Source organism: Phalangium opilio, unplaced genomic scaffold (genome assembly GCF_054372755.1).
Source record: "Phalangium opilio isolate 3A_F unplaced genomic scaffold, DU_Popi_V2 ptg000344l_1, whole genome shotgun sequence".
Classification (NCBI taxonomy): domain Eukaryota; kingdom Metazoa; phylum Arthropoda; class Arachnida; order Opiliones; family Phalangiidae; genus Phalangium; species Phalangium opilio.
The window spans coordinates 2,670,295-2,686,038 of NW_028324227.1; the positions used below are offsets into that span (position 1 = coordinate 2,670,295).

Sequence of the window (15,744 nt, forward strand, 5' to 3'; positions counted from 1 at the left end):
TTGTGTTATTAATGTTGAGACTAGGCGAATATTGTGTTGAGAATGTTGAGACTACGCGAATATTGTGTTGAGAATGTTGAGACTAGGCGAATAAACGTGTTGAGAATGTTGAGACTAGGCGAATATTGTGTTGAGAATGTTGAGACTAGGCGAATATTGTGTTGAGAATGTTGAGACTACGCGAATATTGTGTTGAGAATGTTGAGACTAGGCGAATATTGTGTTGAGAATGTTGAGACTAGGCGAATAAACGTGTTGAGAATGTTGAGACTAGGCGAATAAACGTGTTGAGAATGTTGAGACTACGCGACTATTGTGTTGAGACTACGCGAATATTTTGTTGAGAATGTTGAGACTACGTGAATTTAACATAACGTATGCGCGTTTTGCACCATGTTACATATAGAATGCGCAGTTATGCGAATATTACACAGTGAATGCTCAAACTGCGCGAATATTACATAAAGAATACACGTATTATCCATCCAAATGTCATCTTGGTAATACTCTGATTACGCGAATGGCAGAAAGGACATTTATTTTCTAGAAAATATCGTGTACAGTTCAATTTTGCGTGCGGGACCCTGTAATTTCGTGGTTTTGCATTCCAGGCCGCTTAAATAGTACAAAAAATATTCCAATAATGACTTTAGAAAGTTCGCTCGGGCAAATAAAATGTACCTTCTTAGCATGAATATATTCATCCACCTGAATCGGTGTAAGAGTTAAATATCCCTTCTAACTTGGTAGTTGAGACGCCCATGGAAAGGCAGTTCCCCCACGCTATTACCCACAAAACTAGTGATCCAACTGCATATTTTTTACTGCTCACTTATTGGGAAGTCAGGTACTCACTCCTGATATACATTCATGTTAATAAATAAATTATTGCTGAATTAGGCGCCTAAGTAGAGTAACGATTTTTACCAGCGAATCTATTTAAAATGGCTCCCAATTAAGTTGATGATAATGGATCCTATAATTTAATCACGAGGGACAAAGGGAAAGGGATGGGAAAACGGTTTTTGGCGAATTTGGAAAAGTGGTTCTTTTTTTCCGTTTGCCTAAAGAATCTACCCTAAATTCCGTGATTGCTTTTTTGTTGCAACTTCTCTCTTCTTTCTATCGTTGACGTGAAAAGAAAATGTCTTCCTCCCTGCCGCCGCAACCTTAAATGGATAATTCAAATAGAAAGAAGAGAAAACCCTGTCGGTCTAGGACTTAAGAAGAAGAAGAAACTTCTTGCCTAAACCTCTTTCGCTGCTTTTATTAATAGGATAAATCTAATTACGTAGGGTTTTTTGAAAATGGTTTCTTCACATTTTATCCTTTCTTTTATAACCAAGGGCAGTTTCGGGATTGACCACGAACTTCAGTCGATGAGTATAGAGGTGCTTGGGCTGATGCCCAAGGCATTAGTTCCCGCAGCGCTCTGGGATTTTTACGATTGTAGGAAGGAAGTATCGGGCGTACTCGTAGTCGACCGAGCGTAGCGACTGGGATTCGGGCTTGTAAGGGGTGTTCTAGGGTATTCCCGACGTGTCCTTTTTCTTTACCCCCTAAAAGTTCGGCGCGGTTCATTGAGTTCCTAGCGGGACTTGTCAAGGGGGATCGTGACTAAAGTGAAGAATGTTCCCCAACGCGATTGAAAACACAAATGTATCATCTCGGTCCCTCCAAATCCTCCCCATCATGTTGCGTTCCGAGAAGGCGAATGAAAATATCGTCGCCAGATACCAATAATTGGAAGTGAAACGTATCCTCGACAAAAGGGCTGGTTGTAAGAATTACCATGGTACCTGTTCCCACTAATGCTTGCTACATTCGTCCATGAAATGGCGAGGCATACTTCGAGATGTGAAATCAATCGGAGATGACCACACTATTTCACGGGATCCCCTTTAAGAAGCGGGTTTTATTATTTAGAATCGTAACCTTTGTGGCAATCCTGGTTAATAAGACATAGACGCGCTTGATTAAAATTTAGGTTGTCGATGAAAATGCTCCAAAAAGACGCAAACTATGTCAGAAAAACTTTCCTTTGTGACATGGGTTTCTGAATTAAGTGATAGTTTGGGGTATCTATCTGATGTTGAGGGCAGATCGCCCCCCCCCCCTCGTAGGGGCACGCGTCGTATGCGCGACCAGAAAAGAGTAGAATATAGAAACAGAGAGCGAGAGATGGAAAGGAGGGAACGACGGGGCATCCATTAAGGGGTCGCCCGAGAAGAAAAGCCTTCAGGAAAGCCATGACTAATTTGGATCCCCCCTGTCGAGTAAGGTGGCATGCGCCCCATTATAAGTAACGATTAGATTATCGAGGAAGGGGGAGAAGGGAAAAAAAGAGCAACTTTTCGCCTATTATCATCATCATCCGAGGAAGAATCTCTCTCTCCTCCTTTTCCTACATTCACAATCAGGTTTATACGTTAGCGCGTATTAAGCTACGCACCCTTATATCTCTATTGTGCCTAGATTGAAGATAAAAGGTATCCTATCTTTGTTGGTGCTGTCATTTAAACTTGATTCTGGAAGTCCATCTTTCGTAGCTGAATGAAGATTATGCATTGTTTTCAGGCAAGGAGGATTGATACCATTTACACAGGGAGGCCAGGCTACTTGGTATACTGCACTTCTCCGAAAATGATGCCTCGCCTCCCTGTGTAATTGGTATCAATCCCCTACTCTGAAAACTATGTATTAATCTTTCCTTCGTTTGACGCGATTCATCCGTAAGAAGTGGACATTGTATTATTCATTCCACCCTGAAATTGCAAAACGTACGAAGCTATAGATGGTCCGTTCCCCATTATTTGTCAATGCTTAATTAAACCTGGTTTTAGTATAAATTTACGTTGCATTCTCGGCGGTTGTTGTATTTGTCTCTTTTGAAACGGGGATTGTCGGTTGGGTCTTGCCACTCTCTTCAACCATTTTCCTACATGAAAGAGAAAAAAACCTCTTTTAGAGTATGGCAGGCTATCCCGCTCTATTAGCGCAAAACTTAAACTAAAGGACCAAATCGGACTATCCATTCTTTTTACCTTAAGGGAGCTTTTTAGATCCTAATTTACATCTATTAAATTAGTTGCTTGTTTTTATTTTATATTTATGTATAGTTATACCGTCAGTATGGGTATCGTGGATAAACTTAGTCATTACCTCAAGAATGTACAAGCTCCGTTGGATTCCGAGCCACAAGCCTGCGATTTCATACTTCAAATACTCGGATTTCTTATAGCCTGCGCCAAACTTGTGGGTAGTCGGTAAGTTTGAAATTTTAAGTACGCTCTTACTAGAACACATTTGTTTTGACAACTGATAATCAATTTATTCCATCTCAATTATTTGAAAAATTTACTTATCTCTATTTTTCGACCACAATTCCATTCCCCGAAAACACTTTATCATTGATTAGAGACTGTTTAGAAATATTTTACGAACGCCCCCTTAAACTTTATCAACCCATAAATGACCTTTAACCTTTCATACATAAATAATGTAAGCTTACTCGCCATTTTGGGGGTCTTTTATTCCTTTACGGACCTTTTCTTTCTCCTGGTATGGTACGCTCTCTTTCGTAATACTCTCAGCTGGTAAAAACGGTATAGGTCGGATAGGCTGTTATGATAAAACCACCACCACCAGATTCCCAGCTTTAGATGTATCTACCTTTTATTACGTCCATACCCATCCTCCTGGTCCACTCTCTCTCTCTCCTTCTCTTCTTTCCATGTCAGATGTAGAGAACACACCCCCTCCCTTGATCCAGGGCCACTTTTAGCCAAATTGCGTTCGGGAATAGTGGCAGGGCAGGGTAGGGTAGGGAGTGATATGTCCTGTATCCGGTGTACCGTTGATCAAAGCCCTAGCAGTGGTTTTCCATTGGCCATTCATGTAAGAGGATAGGGGTTGAAGTTCATCCATTTTTAAGGCGTTTTCTTTAATACTGTATGGAGTTTGTTTTTTACGTTAAAATCGGTTTTGCCGCGTGAGTTTCCGATATTGGAAATATCTTTCGGGGGTTTATTTGTTGGGAAAAGGTGAAACAATTTCGTTATTATAATTATGGTCATTATTTATTGAGCATTTTTTAAAGGAAACGTTCAGGTAACGTAACATTATACCTTAAAAGAACGGGCTTTTTCTAAATATGAAAGGGAAAACATGAAAAATATATAAATCATCTATTATTACAAAATAATTAGCATTTAATTAGTCTTAAAAACGTGGACTATTGCGCCACCCGCCATAGGTTTAGTGACGTCTGTTAAACCGAGCCTTATACTCCTACCTACGTTACTCTGCCCTTACATGTCAGCCTGTGAAAATTCAACCAATCCCTTAGTGGTAAGTGGTTCGATTTAGCAGACGTCACTAAATCAATGGCGGCGCATTAAACTCATAGGCAGGGCCGGAAATAAGAAAAAATTCTTATAGGACAAATGTCCTGTGACCCCCTGTTTCAATGGAAAATTTATAGGACATTGTCCAATGGAGTGTGCAAAAATAGTGGCGCTTCTCCATAGCCAAGCTTTACAAACTTCGGAAAATTTATTGGTCAAACTGTCCAGCGATCCCCTTAGATTTCAAAAAAATTATGGGATATTTTAAAATTTTATTGGACAATGTCCAGTGTCCTGTGCTTATTTCCGGCCCTGGTCATAGGGGACTTCAGGCAGGTAAAAAGTCTTCAGGTGCTTTTGTTAAGTAAACACTGTGTTTCCATTTTTGCCCTTAAGCATCTCCCAACAGTCCATTAGGGTATTTCTTTTTTATATCGCCAGATGGATAAATTTGGCCTATTTTTGGTTTCACTGAAAGATTTACAAGTTAGACGTCTTCGCTTTTCTTTTGGTGTGTGTGTAATAGGTACGATAGCGTTTTTCTACCCAAGAAGGAAGACAATAGTCAACTCTTGGCCACTTTCCGAGTTACTGAATTAGCCGGTGCCGTTTCACTGTTGTACGGAACACTTCTGCATAGTGGCGCCCCTTCACGCGGAGAAACCAAACCTCCGCAACTCTCTCAGTTGACGGAAGCCGTGACGTTGACAGCCTTACGGATGTTGAATCAACTTGCCCTATTAGATATTCAACTTGTGCAGGTGAGAATGAGCATTTTGGGATTTCTTCCCCTTTTTGACCTTAATCCCATACCTAAGTCACTAAGTTATAGAAATTGAATCTGATTATAATTTGGCATACTCTGCTTGATATATTTTGACACTACCAGTAGTATATAATACTTCTCTTCGAGAGAAGTGCACCACAAAGCGGGAGGGTAATTGTAACATGATTCTTCCCAACATTAGAACATTTGCACTGTTGCCCAGTCCTATCTTTGTTCATTCTTGGGTGTTATAAGAGTTTTTAATATCATAGACACTTCCTTAAATTATGAAGAGATATGCAAATGAATAGATTCGGAACTATTGTTTTGAGTTTCTCATAAGCTTGAAAAACTGTATTGAATTGCCATGAAAAGTTTCATTCACAGTTGCATAACCCCATTTATTGTTAGAAATTTCATACGTAACTTTTACTATGGAAGTTAGTTATCTCTCTGAATATTTATGAGTTATGGACGAAAATTATAGAAATAATATTTAAATATTTTGGAAATGCGTTTTTGTTTCGATGTTGTTGTCGTTAGAGCGTGTTGGGCAGCGAAGGTCTCTCGCTTCAGCTACGTCATATCTCGAGCTATTTACTCTGGTACTGCTCCCATTGGAACAGCCAAAGCATTCTGCACGAAGTCATTCTCTTGGTGGGCTACTTCGCCGTGATGAACCCCGACAATCAGGTAAAGTGCTTCGGCTTCTCCTCCCGGTTTTGTTGCGTCCGTGACGGACAGACGCCAGGGATAGACAACCTAAAAGGGATATTGAAATGGCTGGGAAAACACAATTTTATAATCGATTGATAACAGAAACCAATTAATTAAAGAAAAATTATCAAAAGGGTTGGTTTTTATAATCGATTGATAACAGAAACCAAGTGACTAAAAATGATTAACAAAGGTTATCAAAAGGGTTGGTTACGTGTGAAACATAAGTTTTTTTAATGACTTTGATGTTATTTTGTCAATCTTAAGGCATTAAAAATGGTTGTCTGTCCATTTTCTTAGTGTGTCAAGGTCGTAATGGGTCAGAGTTTGCAGACCTTTCGCGTTGCTGTTCAGGGTTGCTATCTTATTTAGCTGTAACTACCTCGGCCAGGATGTTATAATTATTCAGGGTTCAATTGTATGCCTATTCAGAGAAAGAAAATGATGTTTACTTTTGTGGTGGCGGAAGGGTGTTGGGGGTCAAGGCACCACCTACGGACACGGAACAGACGGCACCTATAGGGTAGAAGTGCCTGAAACTTTGTCGCCCTTAAGCTTGACTTACCTACTTGTCCCTGTCCATTTCATTCTCCCTTTTCAAGAGGGAGAGACGCAGGGAACGCAACCTAACACCCCCGCATTCTCTTCGTCTACCTTTAAACCGCCCCAGTTGGCGCGAAGGGGGTTGATAGGTGGTGTCAGAGTATAAAGGAATAGTCTTCAGACGCTTGACCGGGGCTTTTTATACTTTGCATGAACCATTGGGTTTTTGGGGATTTAGCCGCGGTTTATCTCGACAATTTGAAAGTGTGTTCACCTCTTAATGTCCCCGTCCCCCACCCTCACCTCGTTACGTGAGACGAATGCGGCCTGTTTTTTAAACAAGAAAGCTTTTTCGTGTTATATGATCTAGGGGAACGACAGGTACGAAAAAGAAGGGGGGGGGGGGTTAAGAATCGTTAAATTAATATCAGTTTTATTTTTAAATTGAAACGTTGAATTTATTCATTTTAATCAAAAACCTCTCTGACGCCCCCTTTCTGTCGTGAACCAGCCCATGTTTGAGATTGGATTTCATAAATTTATACCCTGTTCAATATTCAGGGTTGAAATAAATGTATTCACTTACGAGTTGATATCTTTAATTTTGATATCAACTTTTATATTTTCTAAATGGTTTGGAAAATATTATTTATCATTTCAGACTATTATCCAGTCTGGTCAGCGTCCCAGCGTTCTGCAACAATTATGTTCGTTGCCGTTCCAGTATTTTAGTGACCCCGATTTGACCCGCGTACTTTTTCCAACGCTGATCGCTTGTTGTTACGAACATCTCGATAATAAGGTGGTTTTGGAACAGGATATGAGCTGCGAGTTGCTATCTAATTTCTTAGAGGTAAGAAGTCTTTGTATAATTCAGTTCCCTAACATTGTCATTTAGGCTTAGTTTTCTTTCATTTTCCCTGAAAGGAATTGTAGAAATTAAGCTTATTTATTTTGTGTAAATTGCTTCTTACTGGTTGCGCTTTGAGTAACTCGACTATAACCTTGATTTTTCGTGTACAAATGCAATCATGTTGGGTCTTTTGAGTGTCTATTGCATTATATGCAATGAAGTGAAAGGTGGGGAGATAGAGATACACGCAATGGCGTCATTTAGCCTATAGCTCTATTCCTGTAGTTCACTGCATTACCTATAGGCCAACGCGCGAAATTTAGTGTCCTTTCTACTCACTACCAAGGTGATCTGGTTGTTACCGCGTGTTGAAGGAATAATTTCCCGAGAATAACCTTACCCTTATGCTATTGTTTGCTGACTTTAGGCATTTTCACACTTGGCTGGGCTCGGATTTCTCCCTTACTTATTAATTTTATATTATATTTGTATTGCCGGTGGAATGGGATATAATTCGCAATTTTCTTTCTCGTATTTTCGGGAAAGTAATTACGTCTAATTATTTTTATTTTGCCTATTTCCTATGTGACTGCTTACAGTCAGAATCGGGTTGAAATATCTTTATGTGCAAAACTAGGAATTCACTCTTACCGCCAACCTTTGTTGCTCTGAGGGACAGGGTTTTCAAAAAGTCTGGTACCAGGGAAAATATATGGGGGAAAAACCTAGAAATTTCAGGCAAATATATGGGGAAATATACGGGGAAAAACCCTGGAAATTTCAGGGAAATATATTTGGGAAAAAACCTGGGAATGTCAGTGAAATCGGGTTTGAAAAAGTTGTATGAACCCTGTCCTGCCACTCAGTTTGATACGCACTGTTTATGAATTTTGAACGTTTCCTTTGCGAAGTGGTTTGTTTATTTAGAAATATATTCATACCTTTTAGTATTTAAATTACGGTTTAATGGATTCGGATGTTAGTAAGATTGCAATGCAGCAGTCACTTTAAATATCTCCCTTTGTTCTTAAAGGCTTTCCTTATACCGATGGTTCATTCTAATTTCCGCCGCATACTACTTATCCTTATATTCCCTTCCCCATGCATTCTTAGTGTTGTCTTTCCATTCCTTAGGCTCTTTATTTAGCTCCTCCCTCTGATATCTCAATAAAGCCCGTGGCGCGAGATTCCCACACTATTAGCCTGGTACGGCCGACGTTAAATATACTGTCAGCCGCTCTCTCGGCCGTATTAATCAACGGTCCAATTATTCGTAAAAGCCCTTCCGGATAAAGCCTCGCTTTCCTCTTATCGGCTCACTCCTTTTATGTGCGGGTTGGTCCCCCCCCCCCATTTGAAATAATCCCACCCGTTTTAAACTGTAGAATGTATGGACACTTCCTATGAAGAGCGCGAGACAGACGGTGTCTTCCTTTAATTGCGCTTTCAACTTGGAAGTAAAGAAAGCTATAGACAAAAATATTACAATGGGACATGACGCGGAGGTATTTGCGAATGTTGTATTTATGTAGTACTATAGTAGCAAAGGATGTAGGGAAGCAGTATGTTAAATATTAGTGAAATTGGTTGAAACTCGCGGACGTTATTCCATAAGGAAACGTTTTTTACCTTTTTGGCCGCCATTCTTCAAGATGGCGACGGATTGGTGAAAATCTTTCTTAGCTCGTGCGTACTACTATTCCACTCGGATTTTTTGAAAATATATTTAATTCTGGCGCTGGGTTCATTTGAACTAAGGTCTAGAGATTTATCATCATTATTATTAAATCATGACTTCAGACAAAAATGAATAGCCCGGTAAAATTTGGTCAGTTGACAAAACGAATTACCACATAGCGCCCTCCAATGTTTTCGAGAATACCCACTTGGGCAGGAGAGCCTGATGGTTGGGTACCCACGCTTTCCTTATTCTTCCATCCCATAAAATTCTCTCTCCAGTGTCCTAATGAATAGTTCCGATATTGTTTGTCTATGAAAGTCAAACCAACCTCGCTCGCATTTTGAATCAAAATGGTCCGTTTGCCGTTTTATCCCTTAGTAACTAAGCCAAAACGTTCTCTTTGGATTTAATGGGTAACGGGAACTTAAGATTTAAAGATTTGATTGGCGCGCGGCACTCGCTTTGAAACGGGGCTAGATTTAGGGAAATGAGCGCGCGCCGAAAAGGTTATTTGTTGAATGCGGTTAATTCCGATGGACCGCACCAAAGTTGTTGTCGGTTTAATTTTGAACGCTAATGGCCAGGTATTATTGATTATACCCAACTTGTTTCCATTGCCTTTGGCTACTTATTATACCGGGCCGGGGAAACTTTAACGCGACTTATGAATTGTTTATTGGCCGTATCCCCTTCCACGCCCTATTTACACTTTTAATGAAATGCAAATTTATTTAGTAAGAACACTTAAAAGACCAGAGAACGTTCAAAGATAGTTATTGGACTGTATAGCTATGTATTTCCTACGCGAAAGTATGGACAACAAGATTTCTGTTCTTCCGTAGATTAAGGCTTCTTTGTTTTAGCTTTTAGGAACGTTCGCAATTTGTATAAAAGTAGATTAATTGGCTCAGTTGACACGAAAAACTGAAATTCGATGTTCGGCTTTTATTTCGAATATTGGTGTGCAGCGGGTAAAACATTTCTACAGGGGCACAATGTTAATCTATGGAAAACGCTTACCCCTGTAGGGATGCTTCTCCCTGAACTCGGGTGTGCGGCGGGTTAAACATTTCTACAGGCGCTGAATGTTAATCTATGGAAAACGTTTGCCCCTATATGGATGCTTCTCCCGAAACACGGGTGTGCAGAAATACTTCGTTAATGAAGTGTTTAGCTTCTTAGTTCAACTTTCAAAGTTAAAAATGCTTATTAGTACTTTTATTTATCAAATTAATTACAAGATTAATTTCATTTTGCTCTATAAATTTAATCACAGCCGTTTACATCTACTTTTCACGCCTGCTATATTTAAATTTAAATACCTTTATAGAACTGCGTGAGTCACGTGACCTCTTCCCCCGTATTAATGTAAATCCCTGTATCGATGGTTTAGGGCGAGCCTTATTCAAAAATATTTTTACGTATCAATGTATAATAGTGTATAATCCGCGGGTGACTACATGGGGCCCCGTGGCCGCACGTTTTATTCGCGTATGCCCCCTTCTTATTCAATCGGATTAAATGATTAAGCCGGGAAAAAATGTCCCGATGAAAAGTGCCTTTTGTCAGTTTCCCACGTATACAATGTAACCCTGGGATTATGTATGCCACTTTTAGTCCTAATATAATAGTTGGTTTAGGATACTTAGTTTATAGCGATAACTTATTTTGATGCGTGTCTTTTATGGCTAGTTTGCGTTGGTAATTTTTGCAATTTAGCTTTTCCATGATTTGCAGTTTTAGTTTAGTTATGCTAAACTATAACAAATTTCCGTGTTTCGCTACAAATTAATATAAATATTTATTTGTGGCAGGTTTTGCCAGCAAAAGTCACTTTTTCTAAAATTAGTTACTATTGTTATTTATCTACTTGACCATTACTTTAAACTTAATATATTTTTATCACCCATGTGTATGGCGTTTTAAACGCAGAGCAGAATTAGTGAGGTCACATGGCTAAGCTCAGGGTTTTTTTTTTTTTTCGAAATTATCTAATTCAAACTATTTTTTGTAAACAATAACAATTACTTATTAGCTGTGATACGAAATGGCTCAATTGAAATTGGCCCTAGACCTTTTATAAAGTGACCTTTAACCTGAAATATATAATTATCATAATTTTAGAAAAATTCAATTAACCAAAGTACCTATAGTTACGAAGGTTAGTTAGTTAGTTAGTTAGTTAGTTAGTTAGTATAGGTTAGCGCATCAGGATGTTTGGTTTTTCATATCTGGCCCCCATTTTCCACTTGAGATTTCTTAATGAGCTACAGCTGTAGATGCTCTTAGGTATTTTTTCGTCTCTAAAACATGAAAACTGGAAAAGAAGGTTCAGCTTGAACTTCTTTCGCTTGTTTTATTTTCGTTAGGCTTAAAGCGTATATTTTTAAGAGTAGACGATGTTAGATTGGTTTCTCAGGAGTTTTTGGTGCATTGCGCGAGTATGGTTGTGTGTGTGTGTGGTGCTTGGTATATACTAGGCTACGCTCGGGTATCGGCTCTTCCCATCTGCACTTTTCCGCTTTTGGTGGCGTCGGAGCTGGCGAACGTCCCTGATAGCCGAAAGCTTTCAGCTTGATTAAAACGAGCCGCGCCGCTTCTCTATAGCTCGAGCTCCAAAGCAAAAAGCCAGTCAGCCTGGCAGCGCATGCATGCCGCTCTTCCCGAAGCCGTGTCGTTCTTCTTACAACTGTCAAGACAATCTTTCTATCCTCGACCCTCGCTATAATGCGGCGATCAATTTCTCTACCTTAGCTCCGCCGAGGGCCTTAAGAACCCAACCCCCTTGCTTTTGCAACCCTAGTTTTGTGGCGGAAAAGGGCAGGCTGTTTTCTTACGGGCCTTGGAAGAAAAGGCGTTTTACAGTTACGATAGAGATTTCTCTATTTTTCTTCCATTCGCTTATATATACACTATATAAATATATATCGAGTCAAACAAGATGTAGCTGGGATGTTTATGGGATCAACCCTTTTATCTAGGGCGTTTTCATTGATGTTCTAGTATAAAAGAAGTATGATACTACAGCGCGAATGATCTATGATTAAAACTAAAATTAGTTTCTGTGTTACTAAGGCCTTATCATTCGTTACTACCTTATTATTAGTCTATAAATTTAGGAAAATGTAGACTTTATCATATTCTAATATTCGGTAAATTTAGTGTTTCGAAATCTTTAGTATCTTTTCTTAGAGATAAACTAAGTCCTCTAAAGGTGTTGACAAATGACAATTGATAATTAGTTTAATCAATTAACAATAATAGAAGCGTCGTTGGTATGTTAATGATCTTCCAGAATAATTTAAATTTTAAATTTTCATCTCATCTTAATTTGGAATAAGTCAGTCTAGACTTCCAAGTAGATCTCGAATCATGAGCCTCCCCTTGTAGAGTTGGTTATTTAATTTTGTAAGAAAAAGAGGAGGCTTGGATTCCCCGCTACAAATAACGCGACGAATATTTTATGTGGGAAAAGAGGGAGGGAAGGAAGAAAAACTAAGAAAATGTCTTTTGAATGCCAACTATTCGCAAAGTGAAGAAATATGGCGGGGAATCGAGTAGGCGACGAAGTCTTGACGGGCCCCCAAAAATATCTCTTCTGCTTCTAGCTTTGATCCCTCGCGCTCACTCCAAGCTAACTTATATTCTTTTTTATTTTTTTACCCCGAAAAACTCGAGGGGTAGGCCGCCGAGACATAAACACGTACTCTCGGCGGCGACTCTTGTTTAGTCTGGGGCCCCACTTATACTACGCACCAAACGTTCATTTAATTCTTCCTGGAATATTAATAAGTATAACTTTGAGCGCTTGTAGAAGGAGACTCGGAGAGACCAAATTCCGTGTATTCCCACATTTCAAAACCGGTACCGAGTATTGGCTCAGTCCTACAGTTCCCTACATGCGCAATAAGCATGAAAGGAAAAGACTCGGAGAAAACTTTCTTTACGTTTTGATCGGCTTTTTAAGATCCACAGTTTAGTGTATTTGGACGAAGTTATTGAGATTAAAGATACGGAAGAATACAGAGATAACTTGGGAGCGCGCCTCTATACCAAATTCATAGTCTTGATGCTTAAATTGAGTATTTGGATACCCGCGAAACCTGTAAATTTTAAGCTTTAACTCATCACGAGACTCTAGATCAATTATGCTCCTAATCAAAACTTAGTTATCATGAAAACATAATAAATTCATATTTTGGGAAAGCAATACGATTTGTTAAACGTTATACAATTACTATTCAATATTCATGTAGGTATTGACAAAATTAAGGATCACACCACGCATGCAAGGAACGAAAGCGAAACCAAGGCGGAACTTTTTTTCCAAGCTTATACCGTTATTCCGTAGTACACTTTCTCTCTCACTCTCTCTCTCTCTCTCTCTCTCTCCTTTTTTGCCGTATCGTTTTCATCAAAATTCATGAGGCTCGGTTTCGGCCTATTCTTCGCGCTCAGTCGCCCGCGAGTTTTCCCTACTACTCTACGGTATACCAAAGCTTTTAGCCAGATAAATTTTTGCTTTAGTGAAGGCGGCTCGAGTTTTCAAAAAAAGGGGGCTGGAATCGGGGGGGGGGAAGCTACTCGGAAATACTTCGTGCTGAAACATGCAAATGCGCATATGGTCGCAGTTGACTTCCGCGAGTGATTTTTTCCTTTTTTTTTTAATATTTAATCCATGGCCTCACGTGCTAAAATATACCGTAGATATGGGTCTCTAGGATGGTGACTTAATTGATCCCATTTTTGTTTTCAGACAAGGAAGGCTATTAGAGAAATATACTTTGTTATAAAATTGATACCGAGTTTCAATTAACATATAGAATTTTAAGTTACGTCTTTGTATCTATTCCCTTATCAAAGTCTCATTAGTTGGGTTACTACTAATTATTATCAGGTATATTGGAACATTTTTAAAAGGTCAAAGTTAATTCCAATCATTGGAACATACTGGTGTAAATTCGAATATTAAATCTGTGATACCCCCTTCAAGGTACCGGTTGAAAAAAAATAGAGCCAAGCCAAACCATAGCCCAAGCCTCAAACTACGTCAGTTTAATATAAAATTTATTGGTTCCTTATAACCTCCCCTCCAATTTTTTGTCGCTTTAAATGGGAAAACTAATGCGTACCTTCGTTATATCCATCTCTTCCCGTGGCTAAAGGCAACAACGCCCAGGGTTAGATCAATTCCCGAAGTCTCTTTTCGGGACACCCTCATTTTCTCATCCTTAAAAGATTCCTTTTTCCTTCTTTTGCATCCCAGCCACGCACGCTATGTATACGCTTCCCCTCACTCTTCCTGGTTTCATTTCGCGGATTTCTTTTTTACCTCTTCTCTTCTCGTTTCCTTTCCTAGGCTTTGGGTACCCCCTTGATACCCCGGTTTGAAGCCGTTCCATCACTCTTTTGGTCGCCACCGTCTCATCCATCATCCCATTGCCGTCCTAGACTTGGGATGTATTCTGGAAAACGTATACCTATATGCCCGCCTTTTTCTCGCAAACTTTAGTTTGGTCCTGTAGAATTAAGCCTTGCCGCTTTTAGTATAGCATGGGAGTATAGTTGGGCAGTAAACTTATCGTTAAACGCTTTAGTTTAGAAGCGAAAGTACGGTTTTTTATGCTTAGTGTTGAAAGTAAGCGCGTCTGGTCCAGGGTATGTGGAAGATTATCTTCCATCCAATGGGTCGTAGGGTTATTTATCTCTGTTAATCGTTGCAATTACTTAATAGTTTCGTTTGTTTTGCGAGAGGAATTGGAAAAACCGATAAAAATATTGAAGCTGCATAAATGGAGATCATATTTAGGAAAGTAAAAAAGCTAAAATTATGAAATTTTGTCGGCCCAAATATATTTTTGGTGATGTAAGCGTGAACACAACGCCTTCTCGGGTTGCCGGAGTCATGAATAATTTTTTTTAAAGCGAGTTGAAAGACTGTATCACGGTTTGACGGCCGGGTCTCGTGTGTGGAACAGACGGTTCCGTTTCTTCTTCCGTTTTTCTATTATTCGTTTGGTGGTTTTTTTTGTTGGCTAGCGTATATACTCTGTTTTCCTTCCCTTTTCTCTCGAATCTCTTCTTCCTTTTTTGTTCCTATCCTTTATACATCGTTCAAAGGGAGGAGGCATTTTTGCGGCGGGATCATAATTTGGTGGCGATAGAATGAACGGAAATCAGCGAGGAAGCTTTTAGTCACGCGTCCGGAAGTCGCCGGGACAATTTCCATGGCATGTTTCGGAAGTGTAAAGCCGCTTTATGGCTTTTTTATTACACTTGTTTCCCGCCAAATTTCGTCTCCCCTCCCCTCCCCCTTCTCTTTTGTTTCCTCTTGATTTTTTTACCTCCTTTTCTTAACTGTTATAGGTGTGTATTGGTCAAAATATTACTTTTAAATGCCATGTATCATACTGACCCATTTGGTTGTTAATTGTTTCTTATTGTTATATCAATTGAAAATGAATCAAGTGTGACTTGTGAGGAAGTCATACCGAGTTATAGGGACAGGTATATCCGTGACCAATAAAATGCGGTGAGGTGGTTTTCTTGGCCGAGTTTCGCACGGAACTAGAATGAACTATTTTCTGAAGTAAATAGCCTTGTTTAAACAGAACTTATTGATATTTCTACAAATAAAAGTCAAAGAAAATGACTTTAGACAGTCGGGAAAATTAACATTATATTAAAATGAATTATCTGTGGCAACTGTGATGCTTATTTAACTAATTTCGTTATCAAAATACATCTAATGTGTTTACTTAGCTATATCATTTTATTGCGCCAAAATAGAACCATTTACGAACGAAATAAGTTCAAATTTAGTTCGCAGTAATGGAAG

General features: G+C 39.2%; 1 protein-coding gene across 1 annotated transcript in view; it reads left to right on the plus strand.

Annotated features, from left to right (window-relative positions):
* Positions 1-15,744, plus strand: part of ssp3 (SCAPER domain-containing protein short spindle 3) — a 35,390-nt gene that overhangs the window by 8,150 nt on the left and 11,496 nt on the right. Inside the window, exons 18-21 of the mRNA XM_089859814.1 lie at positions 3,120-3,266; positions 4,873-5,107; positions 5,656-5,805; positions 7,034-7,225. Of these exons, the coding sequence (XP_089715940.1) occupies positions 3,120-3,266; positions 4,873-5,107; positions 5,656-5,805; positions 7,034-7,225 (724 nt within the window). The remainder of the gene's footprint in view (positions 1-3,119; positions 3,267-4,872; positions 5,108-5,655; positions 5,806-7,033; positions 7,226-15,744) is intronic.